The following is a 20,469-nucleotide window of genomic DNA, read 5'->3' on the forward strand; positions in this document are numbered from 1 at the left end:
ACGCTCGCTGTGCCGTGCCTGGACCCCAAGAGACTCCTGACGCCTCCCCAGGGAAACGCTCTGTCAACGCTTGTGAGTTTTCCTGACCCCGGAAGCCCCGCGGGCGCAGCTCACCCAGCCCTGCTCTCAGTATCGCCACGCGCGCTCCTGCTGGCGACTCTCCTGTCTTACCACCTGGAGCCCATGGCCGGGCCAGCGTGGACGACCAGAGGCATGACCGCTGGCCCAGCCGCGGCCACAGAGCCGCCGACCCCCGCCCTCCTCCTGCCTCCTTGCGGACAAGATGCTTGTGCTTTCAGTACATTTATAAGAACTCTCAGGACAAAACTGCCCGGGGCTGGGTGGTCGGGCAAACCAGGGGGCTCAGTGTCAACGACAGGGTCCCCCCAGCTTCTGGAGCACAGCCACCACCTTGGAGCAACCCTGAGCTCAAAAGCACAAGCACGTGGGTGTCACAGCCGATCGGAAGGGGCCCGGGGCCCAGCAGCGGGGGTGGGCAGCGACCCACGGTGGAGAAGCCGTGGGCTCCGCAGGGCCCGCCTGCAGCCACCATGGGGCTCTGTGCATCAGCGGCGATCAAGGACACTGCGACAGCAGTCCCCGAGTCTCGTGCCTCGCCTCTGCTGCAGGGCAAATCTCGGGGCTCCCCAGAGCACGACCCGGGTCCCTGATGGGGAGGAGGGGGCTGGCCCGTAAGTCAGCGCCAGCTGCCTTCAGGGTCCCTTCCCCAGAGTGAAAAGCAGCAGCTTCAGCCCCGGCTGCTTGCCTAGGATGGGAGCCCGTCCCCTTCCTAAGAGCTGGTCAGAACAGGGACGGGGAAATTACCGTTTGGTCCCAAGAATGGAGCCTCCTTGGCCGGTCCAGCCTCCGACGTCCCCCCAGCCGATCTCCTTTATCTGGCGTGCAGACAGTCCAACGGGGCGACAAACAAGGGGTGAGCTGTGCGGACAGAGGGCTCCCAGGTCCGCACGCTCTGCAGGGCCACCTCCCCAGGGGCCGGCGAGGCCCTCGGAAGCCGTCCCCGTCGTGTCCCTGAGCGGGTCAGGTGGGTCCCGGGGTGAACCCCAAACCCTGGACCCCTCACCCCGGCCCTCCCGCCGCCTACGCCCACCGTGCAGATCAGATCCAGACCTCAGCTGGCCATGCCCTACCCATGGGAATGAAAGAAAGAAAGATACTGTTTTTCTCAGTTGATACAAAAGAAAACTTCTTTAATTAAAAATTGAAAGAAATCTCAAGAATGCAGGTGAGGCCAGCTAGAGGCAGGCACACAGGCCGTCTCCTGGGCTGGCCCCCTCCCCGGTACTAAGAGTGTGGTCTGGTCCGCGCACACCGATCCCTCCCCAACTCCGGTCTCCAGCCTAGGCTTCTTTTTTTTTTTTTTTTTTTTAAGATTTTTTATTTATTTATTTGACAGAGAGAGAGAGAGAGATCACAAGTAGGCTCCCCACGGAGCACAGAGCCCGATGCGGGGCTTGATCCCAGGACCCTGGGATCACGACCTGAGCCAAAGGCAGAGGCTTTAACCCACTGAGCCACCCAGGTGCCCCTCAGCCGGTGCTTCTTAAAGACCCCGAGCACACCCCTGCCAGCTCCCAGGACACCCCCCCCCCCAGGGCCTCTGGTCACCCATCCACAGGACCCGTCCTGCTTCTTCAACCCCCTCCTGTCTTCTCTGAGCAAAACCCAAGTTCCTTCCAATCACCTCCAAGCCACGTGGCCCACCCCCTTCCCTTCCCCTGCTCTGCTGAGGCAGCGGCCAAGTGAGCCAGCCCTCCCGAGCCCCTCTGGGCCTGGCCCTGTCCTCGCCCAGCGGGCACGTCCTTGCGGGCACTGGCTCAGCGCCTGCGTGCCCGGTCTAAGACTCCCTCCCCGGGGCGTGTGTCTCTAGGGTCCCGGGCAGACCCCTCCTCTGGGCATCTGTGCAGCGCTGGTCCCGGCCCAACGAGCCCCATCCTGGGCCTCCCCGCCCCCCACTCACCATCTTCTCCCTCCCCAAGCTACAAGCTGGCAGAGGGCAGCTCTGATTTCCGCACCAGCTGGCTTCCCCAGGGTAAGAACTCAGTACGTTTTGGGGTGATCGGGTCAATAAATACTGTCCCGCAGGGCACACTACAGCCTCAGCCACATTATCTCAACTCCTGCAGCATGTGACCTCGGTCATGCTGATCCGTGTCTCCATGCCGCAGTTTCTAAATAAGGACAATGGGCTAATATCTCAGGTCTGCAGCTCTCCTGGGAGTACTCAGTGTGCACAGTAAGCACTCAAAGGGTCTGTTCACTCCTTTCAGCAAAGCTTCCCTCTAAGTGCTTGCTGGCTGCGTCCCACTCCCACAGCACAACAGCCTCTGGGAGGCACACACCCGCCCCCTTCCCTCCTAAGGCCGGCTCCCACGGGCCCCACCGGCCACACGGCCTGCAGCCCGAGGAACCCCGGAGGTGCGCTCCACACGGAGCGTCCTGCAGCGCCCAGGGCGCATACCCCGGGGCGGATGGAGAGCAGAAGTCGTCCTGCAGCGTCTGCATTCACCAGGGGACAGAGCCCTAGGTTTGCAGCCTTGGCCGGTCCTCCATCTCCCAACGACGTCCCCCAGGGACTCACCTGGCCTTTGGCGAAGCCCTCGAAGCCGTCGTAGATGGCGAGCATCTTGTGTCCATCGGCGATGCCCACGCGCACGGCGGAGCGCACGGCGGCGTTCATCCCGGCTGCGGGCGCCCCCACGTTTATGACCGCCACGTTACAGTTGCTCTGCGAGACAGCGGGGGGCAGCTGTGAGCGCTGGGGCAGGCGCTCAGCCCCGGGGCGGGGTCCACGGGGAACGCGGGGCTGGCTCTTTTTTTTTTTTTTTTTTTTTTTTCCAGGATATCTTAAAACAACCAACTTCTTTAATTAGAAAGCAACAAATAGGGACGCCTGGGTGGCTCAGTTGGTTAAGCAGCTGCCTTCAGCTCAGGTCATGATCCCAGCGTCCTGGGATCGAGTCCCACATCGGGCTCCTTGCTCAGCAGGGAGCCTGCTTCTCCCTCTGCCTCTGCTTGCCATTCTGTCTGTCTGTGCTTGCTCTCTCCCCCTCTCTCTCTCTCTGATAAATAAATAAAATCTTTAAAAAAAAAAAAAGAAAGAAAGCAACAAATATGCAAATGGCAAGTGAAGAAATTCATTTGACCAACATTTTCACTATAATGAAAATTACTCTTCCACACCGATCCCAGCTCTCATATCTGAAGGTTAGGGAAAATACTGCACTTTGCATTTTCTAGCACTCCTCACACAGCGTCACCGACCTTCACAATCTGATCGTCCGGCAACTTGATGGCGAGCCGCTTGTAGGTGTTCAGATTGGTCTCGAAGCTCCTGGAAGGAAAGGGGGCCATCGGGCGGAGGTCAGAGGGCACATGGAGCTTGAGGGAAGGCCCTGGGAGAAGGCCTGTGCGGGACGTGGACAGTTCGCGCACCCCTGCTCGGAGCGCTTGGGGCAAGCAGGCAGCCCTGGGGTCACCCCGCATCCCCGAGGCCCCGGTATCTCCAGCTACTAGGCCGCCTGCTGAGAAACCTGGTCTTTCACGTGCTCCGGTGTCCTGCCGGCGGCACCCCACTTTCCATCTGCCCCTCCCGACGTTCTGCCGGAAAGCAGACCACACACCAGCTGGTCCCCCAACTGCCCCTCAGGGCCCTGGAGCTGCGCAGTGGCGCCCTGCAGCCTGTCTCAGCTTCCGACTTCGTCCGCGGGGACAGGAGGAGCACAGCCCTGGAGCATGTCCCACACCAGCCCTGGGGACGCAGAGCGCTCCCGACAGTCACCTCCCGCGGAGCTGCACAGCATCCTTAAACCTCCTCTCGTCCATGGCCTTCTGCACGTCCTGGGTCTTCAAACAAACAAGGAGAAGAGAACATGTCAAGACGCCCACGTCTGTGGACGATGACGGCTGCCACACCTGGCGGCTCCTGCGACTCAACCCGGCCGTCCCCACCCTCCCGGCTGGCAGCCCAAGCTCGGCAAGTCACTTGCCACTGCGGGCAGCAGCCAGTTGCAGGGGACACGCCCGGGCCTGCGCAGCTCAGGCAGCTCAGTAACAACTGCTGGGGGTCGGCCGGCGATCCCGGAGAGCGGACCCTGAGACCCCCAGGAGAGCAAAGCCAGAGCGAAACCAGGCTCTCCGATGGACGCAGCCTTCTGAGCAACTCCTGGTCTGATTCTGACCACAAAGAAGCACGACAGAACCAGCCTCTCGGGGGAGGGGGTCACTGCGGGGAGGGTGGCAGTGAGGGGGACAGGTCCCCGAGGAAGCGGCCCGCCCCTCTCAACCTGGGCATCTTGGTAAGTTAGTCCCTCTGTGAACCTCAGCCCCCTCTGATCCCCACTGCCGTCGGGGGTGACAGGACTGGGCCAGGCCCTTGCCAGAAAGCAGGTGACACACACGCAGCCTCGCACACTCGCGCACACACATCTGCTCACTCCCAGGGGCTTCTGGGAAGTGTGTTTCTGTGGCTAGTTCAACACGTCCCTGCATGTAATCACGTCCCTGTCTAGGTGACACAACACATCCCCTCAGAGCTGCCAGAAAGGCCCGGAAGGGACGGTCACGGGCAGGCTCCGGAGAACAACAGGCACGGCCTCTAGTGCCGCTCGCTGTGCCCGATGACCTGGGAAACCGAACCCGTCCCTGCGTCCAGGGGCCTGACGGAGGCCGGGGCACGCCAGGATGCCACCTGCCGTAGGCGCCCCACGGCCAGCCCTCCGGTCAGAAGATGCTGAGGGACAGCAGGGCAGGGACGCGGAGATCGGAGCACTTGAGGCCCCATGCCCTCCCCCCGGGACGCCCTCCCCAGAGTCCCCACAGACCCGCATTTCTACACGTCGTCATCGTCTGCACATACTCCCTCTCTCAGCGTAGCGGAGGTCACGTCCCATGCCCCAGACCGATGACCTCAGAGCCCCCTGCCTTCCCTGCGGGCAGCAGCTTGGCCCTGGGGAAGCTCCCGGAAGCCCGTGTTGGACTAACCAGGGAGCCGGAACTCACCATCTGCACGCACTCCACCAGGGGCAGCCGCACGGCCTGGTTCCCGCTCAGCGACACCACGCAGGCCGGGGTCTCCGGGGTGGCCTGGAGAAGGGCGACCACGGCCTCCACCCCCATGCGACTGGCCTGGAAATGAGAGTCACGGAGGTCAGAGACAAGGTCCGAGGCCGAGGCACCATGCGCCCCCGCCTGGCCCCGGGCTGTGCCGAGGCATGAACAGTGCCCCCAGCAGATGCGTCCCCGAGCAGAGACCAGACTCACGGTGTTCAGAGGGACCCAACCTGCCTCCTGGCCTCCAGGTCTGGGGCCCAGAGAGCTACTAACCTTCCACCCGCCTCCAGCGAGGAGATTCCGACCCCACTAGCAAGTGGCTGGCCGGGGGCTGTGAGGGGAACGGTCAGAGGGCCTCACCAGGGCCTGCCTCCAGACACGTGCCCGTGGGCTCTGTTCCCTGGGGTCCCTGTCACCCTCGGCCCCCCAGGTCTGGGGTCTCCCACATGTGTGCGACTGGGGGCCGAGCCCGGTTAGCATGTCCAGGACGGGCCAACCACACTGTGCTCAGGCAGAGACACTGTGAACGGGACGGCGTGCGGGCAGACCGTTCCTCCTCGCCCGGGTGAAAGCAGCACCTGACCACCTCCCTCCTCACTCACCAAGATCCGGTCAAAGGCCGAAGGAGTCCCGCCTCTCTGCACGTGTCCCAGGATGGTCACCCGCGTGTCGTACCCCAGCTGCTTGACCACGAGCTGCAGGAGACACAGCTCGTTAACCCGGGGGTCCCTGCGTCCTGGGCGCTGGCATCCCTGGGTCTCAGCTACTCCTGCTTCACACCGACATGGAAAAAAATCCTAGGGTCTAAATTTCACTTTCTAAAAGGATGCTTCATTGACCAGTGGGCTGAAGTTTGTTTCTGTGAAAGAACGCTCTTGTTACCACATAAAACCTGTCCCTCCTGCCTCGCCAATGAACCTAAACAACACGATTTTAAAAAAGGACACGGCATCTCGGGTGTTTTACAGGAATATAGACCTTTCCCTGAGCCACGTCAGCGGGCACGGCTGTATCTGAAAAGCACACCGTGGTCAACCACGGCATCCCCACGGGCTGGCCCCACGAGTGCCCTGCAGGCTGCGGGGTCAGGCCCCCGTCCTCGCCGGACCTCAGCTCCTCCTCTCTGAAAACACTGGGGTGGGGCGGGCGGGACGTGAAGCCTGTGGGCCTTGCTCTGCGGGCCTGTGGCCACTCTCGATGTGCTTACGTGGGAAAGAAAACCGTTGCCCTATTCCTTCTTTCACTACTGGCCAAGCGCCTTCACCCACAGCGCCCCAGGCCTCGAGGTCAGGTGCTCAGCTGGTCAGGGGAGGAGGAGACAGCACGACAGGATGACAGGGAAGCCATGCTGCAAAGCCTAGCTGACAGCGTCCTTTGGGGTGGGAGACGGCTTCACCCGGAGCCTGCCCGTCTGTCGGTCTGTCTCCCCAGCGTTCCGTCTGGAACACGCGCAGTCACCTGCCCCACTGGAGAGCCTGACCCATCCCACCGGCCCCAGGGCTGGCACGCCAGGCCGGCACCTTCCAGCGAGCCGCACAGCAGTGGGACCTCCTGGGTGGCCCTCCACGGGGCCGGGTGCGGCACAGGTGCCCACGTGACAAGTGCTCTCATCTGCAGGAGCACCGGGGCTGCGCGTCCCAGTGCCTGAGCCTGGTCCCTGGTGGGGCAGCCGGCGCCCGGCGCTGGGACCCCCGTCCACCCCACTGTGCCTCCCCGACTGCCAGGGCAGCTCTGGGGCCTCCGGGAGCTTTTTTTCAATTAGATTTTCTATAGGCTGCAGTGACACTACCTGTGCTTAAGTGAATTCAAAAGGAAGGCAGGCTGACCTTCCTGCACTTTGAGACAACAAGAAAAAAGATTCCAAAAATTTCAAGAAAGGGTTTCCAATATCATCCTCAAAATTGGAGGGTTCAGTGTCTGAAGTAATATGAAGAAGAAATACCTAACCAGAAAATGGATTTAAAAAGAATTAAAAACATCGTTCCTGAAATGTACTCTCAAATGACTCAGAAAAAGGTAGTATGTATGTGTGCATCTGTGTGTGTGTGTGTGTGTGTGTGTGCGCGTGCAGGAGACTCACCCCGTTAAAGTCATGAGTCATTACAAAACCATCCATCGGTATCAGGGAGAACAAAAAGGGTTTTCACGATAATAACACAATGTTCCAAACGAGAACGCCGCCAGCACCGTTAAAATCTCCCCTTTCCGGGCTGGCGCCCGAGGAGAATTGCAAAATGGGACACACTCACCTCCTTGATCTGCTCAGAGGTAATGGGCCTGTTCTGGGTGTCTATGGCTCCCTCCGCCACAATGATGATATTCAGTCTTTTTTTCCGGGCACGGTTCTAGGGGAAACAGAAAATGAACATCCTCAAACACCTAAACTGTTTAAACAAACAAATCCCGGGCCCTTTGCCCCAGGTGAATGGCCTCTGGCCGGGTAGAAACCGACACCTAGTTTCACAAGCCGGGTCTCCACCCATCCTGGCCAGGGAAGGCCCTCCCAGAGCGAAGCTGGAGGCGGCAGGGGGCGGGCAGGGCCTGTAGGCTGCCCCAGACGCAGGCCAGCAGCCGGGCAGTCCCAGACAGGGTGGGGGGGCACACTTCTTGGCCGTTTGGTCCCAGAAGGCAGTGAGCTCAGCGATGCGCCCCCGTGGCGCGTCTATGCAGCCAGCCAGGCTTCCGATCTCCTCAGAAACCAGAGCTTCCCACCACCCCACCGTGAGCCCATCTGAACACAGAAACCCCGGGCCCGCGCAGGAGGCTGGAGGGGAGCGGGGGAGAGTGCGGGGCTGGGGACAGGCCCTGCTGGCACTGCGCCCACACCTGCCATCCCAACGGGCTCAGGGCAGCCGTCACCCAGCGACACCCTGAACTCATTCTCAGCCAGTCCGTTCTCTCTCCCATCCCAAGTTACAGACCCCCACGCCCGAGAGCCGCAGCGCAGACAGTGCCTGAAGCCGGAAGCAGCCGCAGCCTGGAGCCCCCGCGAGCCCCCGGGGCGTCTGGGCTGATTGCTTTTCAGTAGACACAAACATGCTCTACTTGGAAGAGCTTACTATCACTAGTCAGGAATGTTCTCTAGGAGATGTAGAAATGCGGCTCTGAGAGCGACTGGGACGTGTCCTTGAGTGCAGGAATATGGCCACAGAGCCGCATGTCATCTAGAAGACGTAATACTCCTGAGGGTCACAGAACACGAGTCCTCCCCACAGGCACACGGGAAGATAAGCCGCCTTGCCTGGACAGGTGTGCAGACGCCTCTCACGGCCCTGCCTGGACGCGTCCCTTCCCTGAGTCCTCACAACAGCATCAGGGACCTGAAGAACGTGGGGTCATTGCCCAAGGTCACTGTGCGGGTGGCAGAGCCGAGACCCAACCCCAGGACCTGTGATGCTCAGAGAGGATCATCACCTGTTCTAGAACAGAACACCTGGGATTTGGGGTGTACCCTGAGGCTTGCTTCCTAGGCCAAGTTCCTGGACAAGATATTTGGGAAAGTCTGACAGTGCTACATCCACAACCAACAAGCCAAGGTATCCACCTTATGTCCCCCAACCCTCCCCAAGGGGAACCCCAACATGTTCTAAGCTCATGGTTCATGAGGCCTGAAACCCAAGGGGGTCTGCAGAGGCCACACAGTTAAGGAAATAATGGCCAAATCGAACAGATGGCCTCAGCCCTACCTCAACCGGGACCCACTGACCACTGTGCACAGCCTCAGAGCAGGGGCATGCGATGCACTCCCAAGGGCTGCCACCAGAACTTGCCTATGGCCGTGTGGCCCTGGACCAGGCCTGGGGGCGTTGTGGGGAGGAAGGATGGCCGGCGGGAACGGGCGCGGCCCCTGGAGGATGCGACCACAGGTAACGCCCTGCGGCACTGGTGATTAAACGCAAGTCTCAGAGCCACACAGAAGGACCAGTCTTGGCCCAGGGCCACCTCCGATGTTGCGCAGCCAGCCGCAAATCGCCCCACACCACCAGCCCATGTCCCCAGGTGGGAACCGAGAAATTACAAATGGATTTATTACATCCCGGGACTACTGGGCTGTGTTCCTGCCTCCTCCGGTCCTCCGCAGCCGCGCCCCACCTTCCTGAGGGCACGACTCTCCCAGCAAAGCCGTGTGTCATCACCAGCTCCGTATATTTGGGTCAAGTACGCGGAGTCAAGTGCGTTGCTCAAGTCCCTTGTCCCTTTCTTGAAACCTGTCACCTTGAAGCTGGCAGCAATGTCCTATTGCGCATGTACCCTGGCTGCACGCAGAGATTATGTCCTTGCTGAATACAACGACAGCCGGCCTGGGCCATAGGCTTACCTCCCCACCTGCAGGACAGGGATGACGTGGTCGGGAAATGCGCCCCGTGCCCCGAGTTCTGTCCGGGGGGCTGAGCTCGTAGGCCCTCCTCAGAGGCCCTCCTGCAGGGAAACTGCCCTCCCCACATGTGGGGACCCAGGCAGCCCCAAGCCACAAACAGGGCAAAGCCTGCCCCGGCTGCAACCACGCCTGAGGCACGCCGGGCGCGGCGGGGACTGCACAGCCCAGGAGGGCTTGCGACCTGGCCCCACGCTGCTCTGTGCTGCTGCGGGCCGGGCCGAGACGCGGCTCTGTTCACACTGGTGTGTGGGACAAAAGAGGAGGCAGAGCTCCCCCTGACTCCGGTTTCTCCTAACAGCCTCATCTCCACTCAAGACCTTCCCTCAAACTCCAGCTGCTGCTCTGCAGGAAAAATAGTTTTGGGGTCTCTCTACGGCACCCCATCACGACCCCGGGGGCAGCAGACGCGCAAACAGCCAGGGTACGCAGACCCTGCGCGACAAGCTTGAACTCTCTTGAGAACCACGGAGTGTCCACGTGTTTGCGGCTCCGCCCAAACGGGGGCCCCCGTGGCTGCCGCCCGTTGCCGTCAGAGGCCCTGGCGGTCAGGGGACGTGGAACACAGCTTACCTCGGAGAGCTTGACGCACATGTCCTCCTGCCAGCCCTCTTCTGGGGGCGACTCCGGGAGGAACACCCAGTCCGCTCCGCAGGCCAGGGCGCTCACCAGGGCGAGGTACCTATCCAGGGACAGCACGGGTTTTGTGAGGCTGCTGCCAGGCACCCTCAGCTCGGAGGCGGCCCTGGGCAGGCGGCCGGCGCACGAGCGTGCGAGGGGGACGGCGGGCCACCGGGGGGCACCGAGGGGGCCAAGCGGAGGGTGCTCGCCGTCCAAGCTGCGTCTCCCCATACGTACCCGCAGTGTCTCCCCATAACCTCAAGCACGAAGGTCCTCTGGTGGCTAGAAAAGACAAAGGAAACATCCACTGACCACACGGGGAGCGGCGAGAAAAGCAGGGAGCAAAGTGCTGCCAGTCGGACAGACGCCTGCTTCACCGCGACGCAGGACCTACGCTTCCAAAAAGCGCCCATTTCCTACAAAAGCAGATGCCACTGTGCTAGCATTTCGAGCTCTTGTGAGCAAAGGGGCTTAGGATTGCTCACTTCACAGCCAGTGTTTGCTCTCCCGCACACACGCACATTCTGGACACCTCTGTGCCGAGGACCGGCTGCGGCGCTCAGCACCGGCGGGGCCGGAAGCCCCTAGGGGCTGGGCCTCTCCAGAGCCGGGAGCACAACCTCGGGGTTCTCCCATCGCCCACAGGGTCCTCGCACACCCACGGAGCCAGAGGACACGGGGCATATTCAGTCCTGCTGCTCCTGCTGGAGACCGTGCTTCGGACTTCCCGGTAGCATTCCTCCCTCCAGGAAACACTTCCCTCCGGGAAACACTTTTTTCTTCTAAAATCAGGGGTAGGAGTAAACTTTCACAGTTGAAAATAAACAGTCAATGAGAAACAGTTTTCTTCCTTTGGTTGTAACATTCAGTAACAAGACTGGATCAAACACCCATCTGGGGAACCCTCTAGGGCCGGCATGGACTTCTACACCGCAGCACAAAACATCCCCATGAAGGAACCCTCCAGGGCCTACACAGACGTCCACACTGCAGCACAGAATACCCTTATGAAGGACCCTCCAGGGTCTACACCACAGCACAGAACACCTGTCTGGGGAGACTTTCAGGGCCAGCACAGATGTCTACACCCAGCACAGAACACCCGTAGGAAGGAAACATCCAGGGCATCTAACCCACATCTAACCCACCAGCCCCTCCCAGGCTCCCATGGCTCTGTAACCTCTGGGCGGTGGTCATGATGGCGTCCACGACCTCAATTATCCTGTGCAAGGCAGAGTCCGTGCCGATGGTCATATCGGTCCCGCAGAAGTCATTGTCGATGGAGCCCACCATGCCCACGACGTTGAGGTACGCGTGCTTCTGCACCTGCTCCTTGTCGATCTCACCTGCACAGAAACAAGCACCGGCCATGACCGGGAGCGGCCACAAGGGGACGTTCGGGAGCCCCCGTGGAGCGGGAGGAGGAGAGCGGAGGGTGAAGAGGGTGAAGGGCAGCCCAGCGCACCCTCCCTCCGCCCCCCAGTTCTCCTCGGCAAAGTGGGGACACACAGGAAACCTATCTCCGATGGCCGTCAGGGGCGCGACCCGAAACTGTGCTGGGGTGGGCGGTGCCCGGCACGGGGCAGGACCAGGTACACAGAGCTCATCATTTTCGGAGGCATGAGGTCGAGTGCCCAGCCTGGGGGACCGGGAGACAGCACTATCACCACTGATGCGTCTCCACAGCCAGACAGCGGGCATGGGGGCTCAGAGCTCTCTGAAGGGAACAGAAGAGCAACAGAGGGAACAGAAAACCCACAAGGGCAACACACAGAGACAGGGACGTACCATTTTGAGCCAACTCCTCCAGCAGCCCACTCCACTCTTTCCGGAAGATGTTGGCCCCTGTGAGACTCCCGTCCCCGCCAATCACACACAGGTTGGTGATGCCCCGCTGAACCAAGTTCTGAGCAGCCTTCAGGCGACCTTCCCGTGTGCGGAAGGCTTTGCAACGAGCACTGCCGATAATGGTCCCCCCCTGGAAAAGAAAGAAAATCACATATATTTTTCTTCTTCCCACAGGAGAGGAAGCGGCAGAGCTCAGCACATGTGAATACCACTGTATACACAATATACACATAGGACTTGCAAATCTAGGCTCCCCTCCACGGATTAATCTTGTAATTGGTCAAGCATGGGGACAATGGACAAAGGCACAGGCGTCATGCGCAGGGCAAGCCGGGGAGGGTCTGGCGACAAGGACGGCCATCAGGTAGACACGCGGAGGGTCAGAGTCTGCAGGACGACCCAGCCATCCAGGAGGCCTAGGGCGGAGTGGCACCGCGCGGGGTGCCGGCCCCCTCCCCCGCCAAGCCTCACATGGACCCGGCACTGGTCGGCAGCCGCCGTCCGAGAAGGCGTGTCTGCGAGCCCCCATAACAAGTCCCCCGTTCCGTCAGAGCCCCCCGTGTGAAAAGGCAAGACAGGAACCCGCGAGCCAGAGGGGCTGATTTTTGCACATCTCCCTGCCCCTCCCTCGTTAAAGGCCAAATCTTAAGAGAACGCGAGTTGGATCAGACAAACTTCCCAGAGCGGGAAGTCGTGATTTTTCGCATCTGGTTTTTCAGAAACGAAAGATTCTTAGTTGTCTTTAGAAAAAAGCCGGGCTCCTTCCCACACACCACACGTGCGCTTCCGAAACCCCTATCTGCAGGCCGCCCTCCAAGGGCACACTCACTCCGCAAGGCTGAGCGGCCTGGGGGTGTGGTGGGGCCGGCGCTGTGGCCTGGCACAGCTCAGGGGAGCCCGGGCGGAAGGCGCAGGACACACGGGCACCACCAGCTGGTTCCCCGGACTCTGAGTCCACCAGAGCGATAGGGGCATCATGTGCTTTGGAGCCGAAATCAGCAGCCGGTCCACACCGAGGGGATCACAGGTGTGGGACCCCCAGAGCGAGGCTACGACTGAGGAAGGTAAAGTAGGTGCCCTTCCCTGCCCACACACCCAGGGGCACCTGCACACCCTGTATTCCCAGGGCAACCACACTCCACCCACCCTCGTGTCCCCACCGGGGCCACCGAGATGTAAGGGGCTGAGAAGGTCGCGTGCGCTCAGGGCGCCGTGATTCACACGCACGGGGTGACATGATCACTGCACTAAGGCGCGTGGAGATACGTGGCTGCTCCTGTCATTAGCATTTTTTGTCTTAGCACTTTCAACACCTACTGTTCTAGCAACTTTCAACATTACAATTCTTAGGCAGCACAGTTAACCCTGTTAACACGAGGATTTATGGGAAATGATCCCCGTACTCAAGTTCCTTACCTGGTCCCTCACCTCAGCCACCTGTGAGCATGTGTGAGAAGAATGAAGACTTCCTCTCCGGGCGGCTTTTGAGGGGGCAACGCAGTGTCCTTAACCACCGTCGCCCGGCCGGAGGTTGCATCTAGAGCTCACTCGCCATCGGCAGGGAAGCTTGTGCCCTGTGACCGGCAGGGCCCGTTTCCCCACTACCCCCCTGGCAAACACCGTTGTTCTGTTTCCAGGAATTCAGCTTTTTCAGATCCCACGTGTGAGTGAGACCACAGGTGTCTGTCTGTCTGTCCGAGCCGCCTTGTCTCGCCCTGGAGGTCCACCCTCCCCGCCCCGGCCCACGGCATCTCCTTCTTCCCGTCGGGGGCACCTGTCCCCTTTATATCTCTAAGCCGCGCCGACTGGACCCATTCTTCCACCGCACTGGCGCGCCTTCCGTGGGACCGAGCTGATTATGGTTTCTAGTTAAAAAATACCCCACTTGAGGTCCAGATTAACACAGAGCTTTTCAGCTCATCCATTCTTCTCACCTAATCAGCCTCTCCCAGAACTGGGAGGCCTCCCTTGGCTACTGGGCTTGGGGAATTTACAGGCATGAAACATCCTGGCAGGTTTCTTTCAAATTCAAAGTAAGCAATTGTTTTGCCTGAACCGTCCTTGGCTCATTCCTGGGCACACCAGAGCAATTAGCCCGGACTGGTTCAGGCCAGAACAGGGAGGCTGCTTCCCACTACATCCTGCCATTCCGGAGGGACCATTCCCAGCCTTTGCTACAGGGACACAAAGTGACTCTCAAAAATCCAACAGGCGGGGGAAGGGGGGGGCGGTCTGTGCCCTGAGCACAGCACCAACAAATCCAAGAAGCCTCAGTATTAATCTGGTCTTAAGAAGACAAAACCTGAGGGGCGCCTGGGTGGCTCAGTGGGTTAAAGCCTCTGCTTTTGGCTCGGGTCGTGATCCCAGGGTCCTGGGATCGAGCCCCGCATCGGGCTCTCTGCTCAGCTGGGAACCTGCTTTCCTTCCTCTCTCTCTGCCTGCCTCTCTGCCTACTTGTGATCTCTGTCTGCTCTGTCTGTCAAGTAAATAAATAAAATCTTTAAAAAAAAAAAGAAGACAAAACCTGAAATCCACTACAAGGACTACAGGGAACACTAGCGGCCACAACATAACTTTTTACTGCAAGAATAATCCTATTTGCACAATGTAAAGCTTTCTAAAAATGTTAACTACATGACAAATTAAGGCTGGTTTTGTTTTCTGTTGTTGCTATGTAAGCAGGTGAGAATAAGGCCAGCCAGGACATTAATCCGTGTTAAGCATTGCCGGAGCTTATGCGCAGGAGATTTCCGAATGAAGGAGGGACTTGACTGACTTTAGAGAAACAGAGTGTTGGAAGTCGGCACGTACCACTTGCAGAATGCTGGACACGCTCTCCCAGCCGGCTTCCACGATGTTTCTGCCGCCGTCCACCATGCCTTGGTAACCCTGGGGGGAGGGAACAGAGATCCTTGTGAAGACTAGGCTAACCTCTAGTGAGACCTCAGATGGATGTGTGAATTCTGTACAATGCACAGGACGAGGGCCCTGAGCCCCGAAGAGCCGAGGGGTTGGGAGCAGCCCGAGGCGAGTGCTGGCTCCAAGCCTGCCGTGAATGGGCACTTCTTGCTGGGCTCACCAGGAGCGCTATGGGAACGAAGACAGTTTATCACCTAACAGCACCGGAGAGCCTGAAAGGGGAGATGCTTACCCCCAAACTGTGTGTAATCTAGCAAACTCCCATGCAAACAGTGGTGTCCATCACACAGCGTACAAGGGAGCACTCCTGTCGGGGACTTCAGTTTGCCCGTGTGACCCGTGCTACCCTGGATAGACACGCCGTGTTTCTGAGAAGCAGCACAGACATCCATGGGCCCTACCCTGCGGTCAGCAGCAGCTGACCACCCCGAGGGCCGGTGAGCGCTCACTTTCGGCCAGAAGCCCAAGGACCATGACCTTCCAACTCCATCTTGCTTTCCCCCCAAGACCGCACCAGATCAAGGCATCCAGAAACACCCATGTGTGCCCATACCTCCGTGACTCTCTCTAGGACACTTATCTTACAAAAGAACAGACACTGACCATTTACAAAGTTTGTCATCACAGATCCTTATGGGGGATTCAGAGCTCCTAAACCAGTGAAGGTCAAGAGGAACGGAAAGAGTAAGGATTGGTGAAAATGGGATGGTCCACTGAGTAGAGAACCGTGTGTGCAAGTAAACCAACAGGACGGGGGCCTGTACAGGCCAGGAGGACGCACCTGTGCTTACAACGGACACTGTCCGCCAAAAACGCGCTACCGTCTTCTGTAAGACACTGGGATAGTATGTTACATCTTAGTAACATGTAACACATATTAACCTATTGTCTGCAGTACATATCCTGTATGACTAGACTATATTTATATCATGAAACATGGTATTTTAGATTTCTACGTTCTATGGAGAGAATACATTTACATATACTGTCAGATTATACAGAAGGAACCTGCTCTCAGCTTCGCCGTGTTCTCTGTCATTCCATGCCGCCTACCTCTCTCCTGTTTGTCACACACAGAACACTAGGCCAACAACACACACCTGTGTCTGTATGTGTATATATTTAATATGTTACATGGATATACATTGTATATAACATGTAACTATATGTTTATATGTTTCTAATATACTGATACAAGTATGTATTTTATATATCATACAGAGAACAAACTGTATATAACAGAACACATTAGAGTTGTGTAGTATTTGATCCTACATAGTATACATATTCATAAGTACACGTAAACCTGTGCGGCGTGTCACAGTCACACAGTTGTCACGTGGGACAAGTCTGAAGGGACAGGTGGCCTGGAACGAGGTAGAGGAGCCGAGAGCAGGTGCACGGTGGGGCTCGCAGGCTCCCTCTGCCCCCGGATGGAGGATGTTCCCCTGGGGCTCTGGCTCCTCTCAGTCCCCAGGACAGGCCCCCTGTCGTCACGGGGCAGCGAGGCACATCTTCTAAGCACAGCTCCCTAAACCTCACAGGGCGTGTGTCGTGCCTTTTTAGCCCACTCCATATAAGGTAGCGAGCCACGGCACCTGTCACTGTGGAGAGTGAGTGTGATAAGCCGAAGAGGCTTTGATCCAGGCCCGGTCTCTGGAAAGGGAGCTCTTAAGAGGCGCGGTCTACACCGGGCGCTGTGTGTGAGCTCCGCCAGCAGAGGTTACAAAAGCCAGCCCTCCCTGCTTCTGAGGGACTCCCAGGGATCTTCAGCAGAATGTTAACCAGAGGGAGAGAGCCAGGTCATAGCTGGATGGCAGCAAGACAGAGGACACACGGAGGGAGGGCCTCAGGGGTGCCTTCCACTGAGCCCTGCAAACTCCCGGGCTCCCCCGTCACTCTGCACGCAGGCCCAGCTCCGCATGCCTCAGATTCGGGCCCAGCACTCAACAGCCGGTGCGGACTGTGAGCTCCCTTCCAGGAGGCCTGGTGGGCGGGGACACTCCCACCCCAGGAGCGGGCCTGCAGGCTGGCTGCAGCTTCCAGAGCCTCGGCCACCGCGGGGACACGGCCCCTATGTGGAGGCATGCTGCCCTACCACCCCAGCCTGCGTGGAGCTGAGGACGAGAGAAACCATTACTCACGAGGCCAGAAGGGCAGGTGTAGAATGGGCTGTCCGGAGCAGGGCAGGGCGGAGAAGTGCGCTACTCATCGGCTTTGGCAAAAACAGGATGGGGACACCCTCTCTGTGCCCACTCAACACCCACAGCCAGGGGGATGATTTCTGCACATGCACCGCGAGGTCAACAAAGTGACCCAGGGGACGGGGCCACCCCAGGCCCCACAGGGCTGACGAGGACACGGAGGCCGGGGGCCATCCCCAGTCATCGGGGCCATCTCCGCTGCACGTGGCTGACAGCACCAGCCCATGGAGGGTTCCGGCAGCTCATGCTCCGTGGACAAGCCCTGTGCCCAGCTTCTGCCCCATAGGTGCCAGTCCAGGAGCACAGAAGTCCACTTTGCCTTTATCATTGCTCTGCAGTTACACAGGGACTTCATGGGAACATTCACAGACCCCTTTGCCGCTGCGGAAGGAACGTGGAAAATCGTTCTGTAAATCATAACGTGTCCTGAAACATAGAACATTCTCGGAAAATCCTTGAGGTCCTGTGGCACAGGGACCCTGGGACAGGGAGGATACAGGGGTGTTGGAGATTGGGGCCCCCACCCTGCTCCTGCCGCACGCCTGGGCGGGGCAGGAAGTGACTCACCCTCCCTCCGCAGACTCTGGGAGCTCATGCACGCCTCGAAAAGGCCTCCCAACAGCAATTTAAGTGGCCCTTCACTTCCAAGGAAGTGGTTACTAAATTAAGACGACTGATTTTACACAAACGTACCGTAATTTATAAATTCAGATGCGTGTTTTTCTGTGGACGTCTCTCTGGAGGCTTGAGTGCTTGCTGCCGACACAGCCAGAGCCCCAAATCTTTTCTTTAAAATTCTCCTTGGAATCTGCCTTCAGAACCAGTTCCATGACTCACGCAGGAATCAAACCACAGCAAACCCTTCCAAGCCACACTCGGTTTTTAACCCAGAGTAACCCGGCCCGCCTTGCTGATCCTCGTTCACGCAGTCAGCCCAGGAGACTGTCAAGTGCGCTGTCCTTTGGGTGTTGTCTGAGAAGGAGCCACAGGTTCCAAAATCAGCTCAACTTCGGGGGCATAGGCCCCCGATTTGCTCCTCTGGAGACGGCGCTGCGTTTTGGAGAACCTGTTTGATCCGCTCAGAAGAGAGTGTGCGCTCGCCCAGGGCAGGTGACTTTCTCTTGTAGGACACCTCGCACTACGTAGGGTTTCTGGATCCAAGACCCAGTCACAGTCCCGTGCTCTCTGGCCAACTAGGCTTTTCCCCTTGAGCACTATCCTGGATGAGTGCACCGGCTTTCTCAAACTGAAAATAGCTTTTCCACATCTGATTTCCTGGATTACTCGGTCAACAACTCACTGTTTGGGCAGCAAACACTCCACTCCCAGGGAGACAATCTACAAAGATCACGTCCTTCTTTAGAATACTTTAGTATTTAGAATACTTTAGTATTGTCTAGATACTGCAGTGACCAACACCACAGACTTCTCCCCAGGCTTCACTGCCTCGAGTAAATACAAATTTTTGTCTTTCTGGCTTATTCCTTAATAAATTAAAGCATTTTGCTTACAGCACTTGAGAGCAAGCCCATGGAGAGGTCAGCTCTGAACCGCTCACATGTCGGAGCTGGGAAATGCCATCGTGCAAGACAAGCTGGGCACGAGGGAGGCGGCACGGGTCCTCTGGGTGGGCAGTGGTTTTCCAAGCTCAGGAATCACAACTCTTTTCTGCACCAGGAAGCTCACCGCAGACGCCCAGATGACGCAGTCCTCCCGCACCCATCCCCAGCCGTGGCTCAGCCCCCACCAGGACTCTCTGGGGCATGGATGCCCTGGCCTCGGGACCCCTGCTCAAGGAGCCCATGACTTCAAGGATGATGCCTGCAGCCTTGCCCTTGCATGGGTCCCTGGCGAGAGGTGGCCAAACTCTGACCTTCTAAAATAGTCAGAACACACGAGGCCACTGCACTTTGTACTTGTGGAAACCTGACCATGGAGCCCAGTGGGACTGATTCAGCCGTCTGGTATTATCGGATTGCTTTACACCAAAGCTGCTAATCCGTGGTTCCAGGTACGTTATAAACCCTAGGCCGCCGCAGGACACAGCAGGTGCGAATCCTCCAGAAGGGAGAGCCCACCACCTCTCAGCCAGCCCTTCACCCAGACGCACGGTGATGGTGATAACACAGGAGTGCACAGTCAGCAAAGGAGAGCACCCTTTTGTGATTAAAACAGTGGGAGGGTAACTAGGACGAGGCTGGGAAGAGCCACGGGGACGCAGCAGGACCAGGCAGAGCTGGCTCTGAGACGATGCTCGGGGCGAGCTCGGCTGCGTTCCACGGTCCAGCTGGGCACTGGCCCCAGGGCCTTGGTGACTCATCCCGCTCACATGCTGCCTGCTACCAACGGGCCACGCCCCCTGCAGCTCGGTGGTCTCCACCTCCCGGTCACCTGCAGACCAATCCCTTTCCCCGCACGTTCAGACATCCGATCACTATTTTCAGACGGATGTTCTGTGGTGAAGCAGCTCTAACTTTAAGGAAGTGAAGATGCAGAAATAGTTTTGTGGGAAACCTCCGGCAGACGGGACAGCGTGGTTCTGGCCACCCACCGTGCCTGGCCTTCCGGCACGTGTGGGAAGCGGGAGGCAGAGGCGGGATGGGTCAGAGCAGCCCTCGCAAACCAGTCCCCCAAAGGCCAGCCCCGCATCCCGGCCTCTCCTCCCATCACGGCGCACCACAGCCCAGCGGCTCCGACAGCGGCCACCCCACAGGACACGCAGGGAAGCCCACAGTCCGACCCTGACGGGAGGTCAGGCCAGGAGGGGAACCACCGCGTCTGCGAGAAGACCTGCCCGGCGTCTGCTGGGAAAGGTGGGGTTTGGGTTGTCTTTGTGGTTCTGCCACAAGCATGCCACTTCCGACTTTCAAAACTGTGGAAGCAGCAACTCAACAGATCCGAGAGGTCACGTGCCCCACAGCCAGCAGAGGGTTTCAGTTCGGAAGAGGAAAAGGACATTAATCTATTAGCAGACACATGGAAGCTGGTTTATCTGATTATGAAGTCAGCCCTGATGCCCAGGGGCCCAGCCCACTGAGCTCTGTGGGAGGCCGGGGTCCAGAGAGAAAGCCTCTTGGGGACTCTGGGCCGGGCCTGACTCTCCACCTGCAGCAGGAAGCCGGCGCAGCCACAACAGAGCTCTGACCGGCTCTGAGGCTCTCCCAGCACGGAAACTCCGGACCGGCACGCACGGAGAAGCTCATTTCTAAGACCATCGGCTGCTGAACGTGATGGGCGTCAGTCCAGCCTTTCTTTGAGGCTCAGAAGATGGGGAGACGGGCCCTGTGGACATTTTCACGTCGGCATGAGCAGGCCCAATAGGGAAATGTTGTTTTAAAGAGGAAAGACTTTTTAAGTGGGTCCTATTTAAAGAGCTGTAATTTTTCTCAATCTGCAGAAAAGGCTTCAGCTAAGAGGATTTTGAGCCTG

General features: G+C 58.6%; 1 protein-coding gene across 3 annotated transcripts in view; it reads right to left on the bottom strand.

Annotated features, from left to right (window-relative positions):
- The window catches only part of PFKP (phosphofructokinase, platelet), a 52,324-nt gene that overhangs the window by 15,668 nt on the left and 16,187 nt on the right, over nt 1-20,469 (bottom strand). For all 3 annotated transcript variants that reach the window (XM_082741088.1, XM_082741087.1, XM_082741086.1), the window contains exons 3-14: nt 14,729-14,806; nt 11,858-12,047; nt 11,250-11,415; nt 10,307-10,351; nt 10,022-10,130; nt 7,323-7,418; nt 5,676-5,768; nt 5,023-5,148; nt 3,803-3,867; nt 3,286-3,355; nt 2,603-2,749; nt 826-896 (exon numbers count right to left, since the gene is read on the bottom strand). In XM_082741088.1, the coding sequence (XP_082597214.1) occupies nt 826-896; nt 2,603-2,749; nt 3,286-3,355; nt 3,803-3,867; nt 5,023-5,148; nt 5,676-5,768; nt 7,323-7,418; nt 10,022-10,130; nt 10,307-10,351; nt 11,250-11,415; nt 11,858-12,047; nt 14,729-14,806 (1,256 nt within the window). The remainder of the gene's footprint in view (nt 1-825; nt 897-2,602; nt 2,750-3,285; nt 3,356-3,802; nt 3,868-5,022; nt 5,149-5,675; nt 5,769-7,322; nt 7,419-10,021; nt 10,131-10,306; nt 10,352-11,249; nt 11,416-11,857; nt 12,048-14,728; nt 14,807-20,469) is intronic.

The sequence above is a fragment of the Mustela nivalis genome, assembly GCF_964662115.1.
Source record: "Mustela nivalis genome assembly, chromosome: 7".
Taxonomy (NCBI): Eukaryota; Metazoa; Chordata; class Mammalia; order Carnivora; family Mustelidae; genus Mustela; species Mustela nivalis.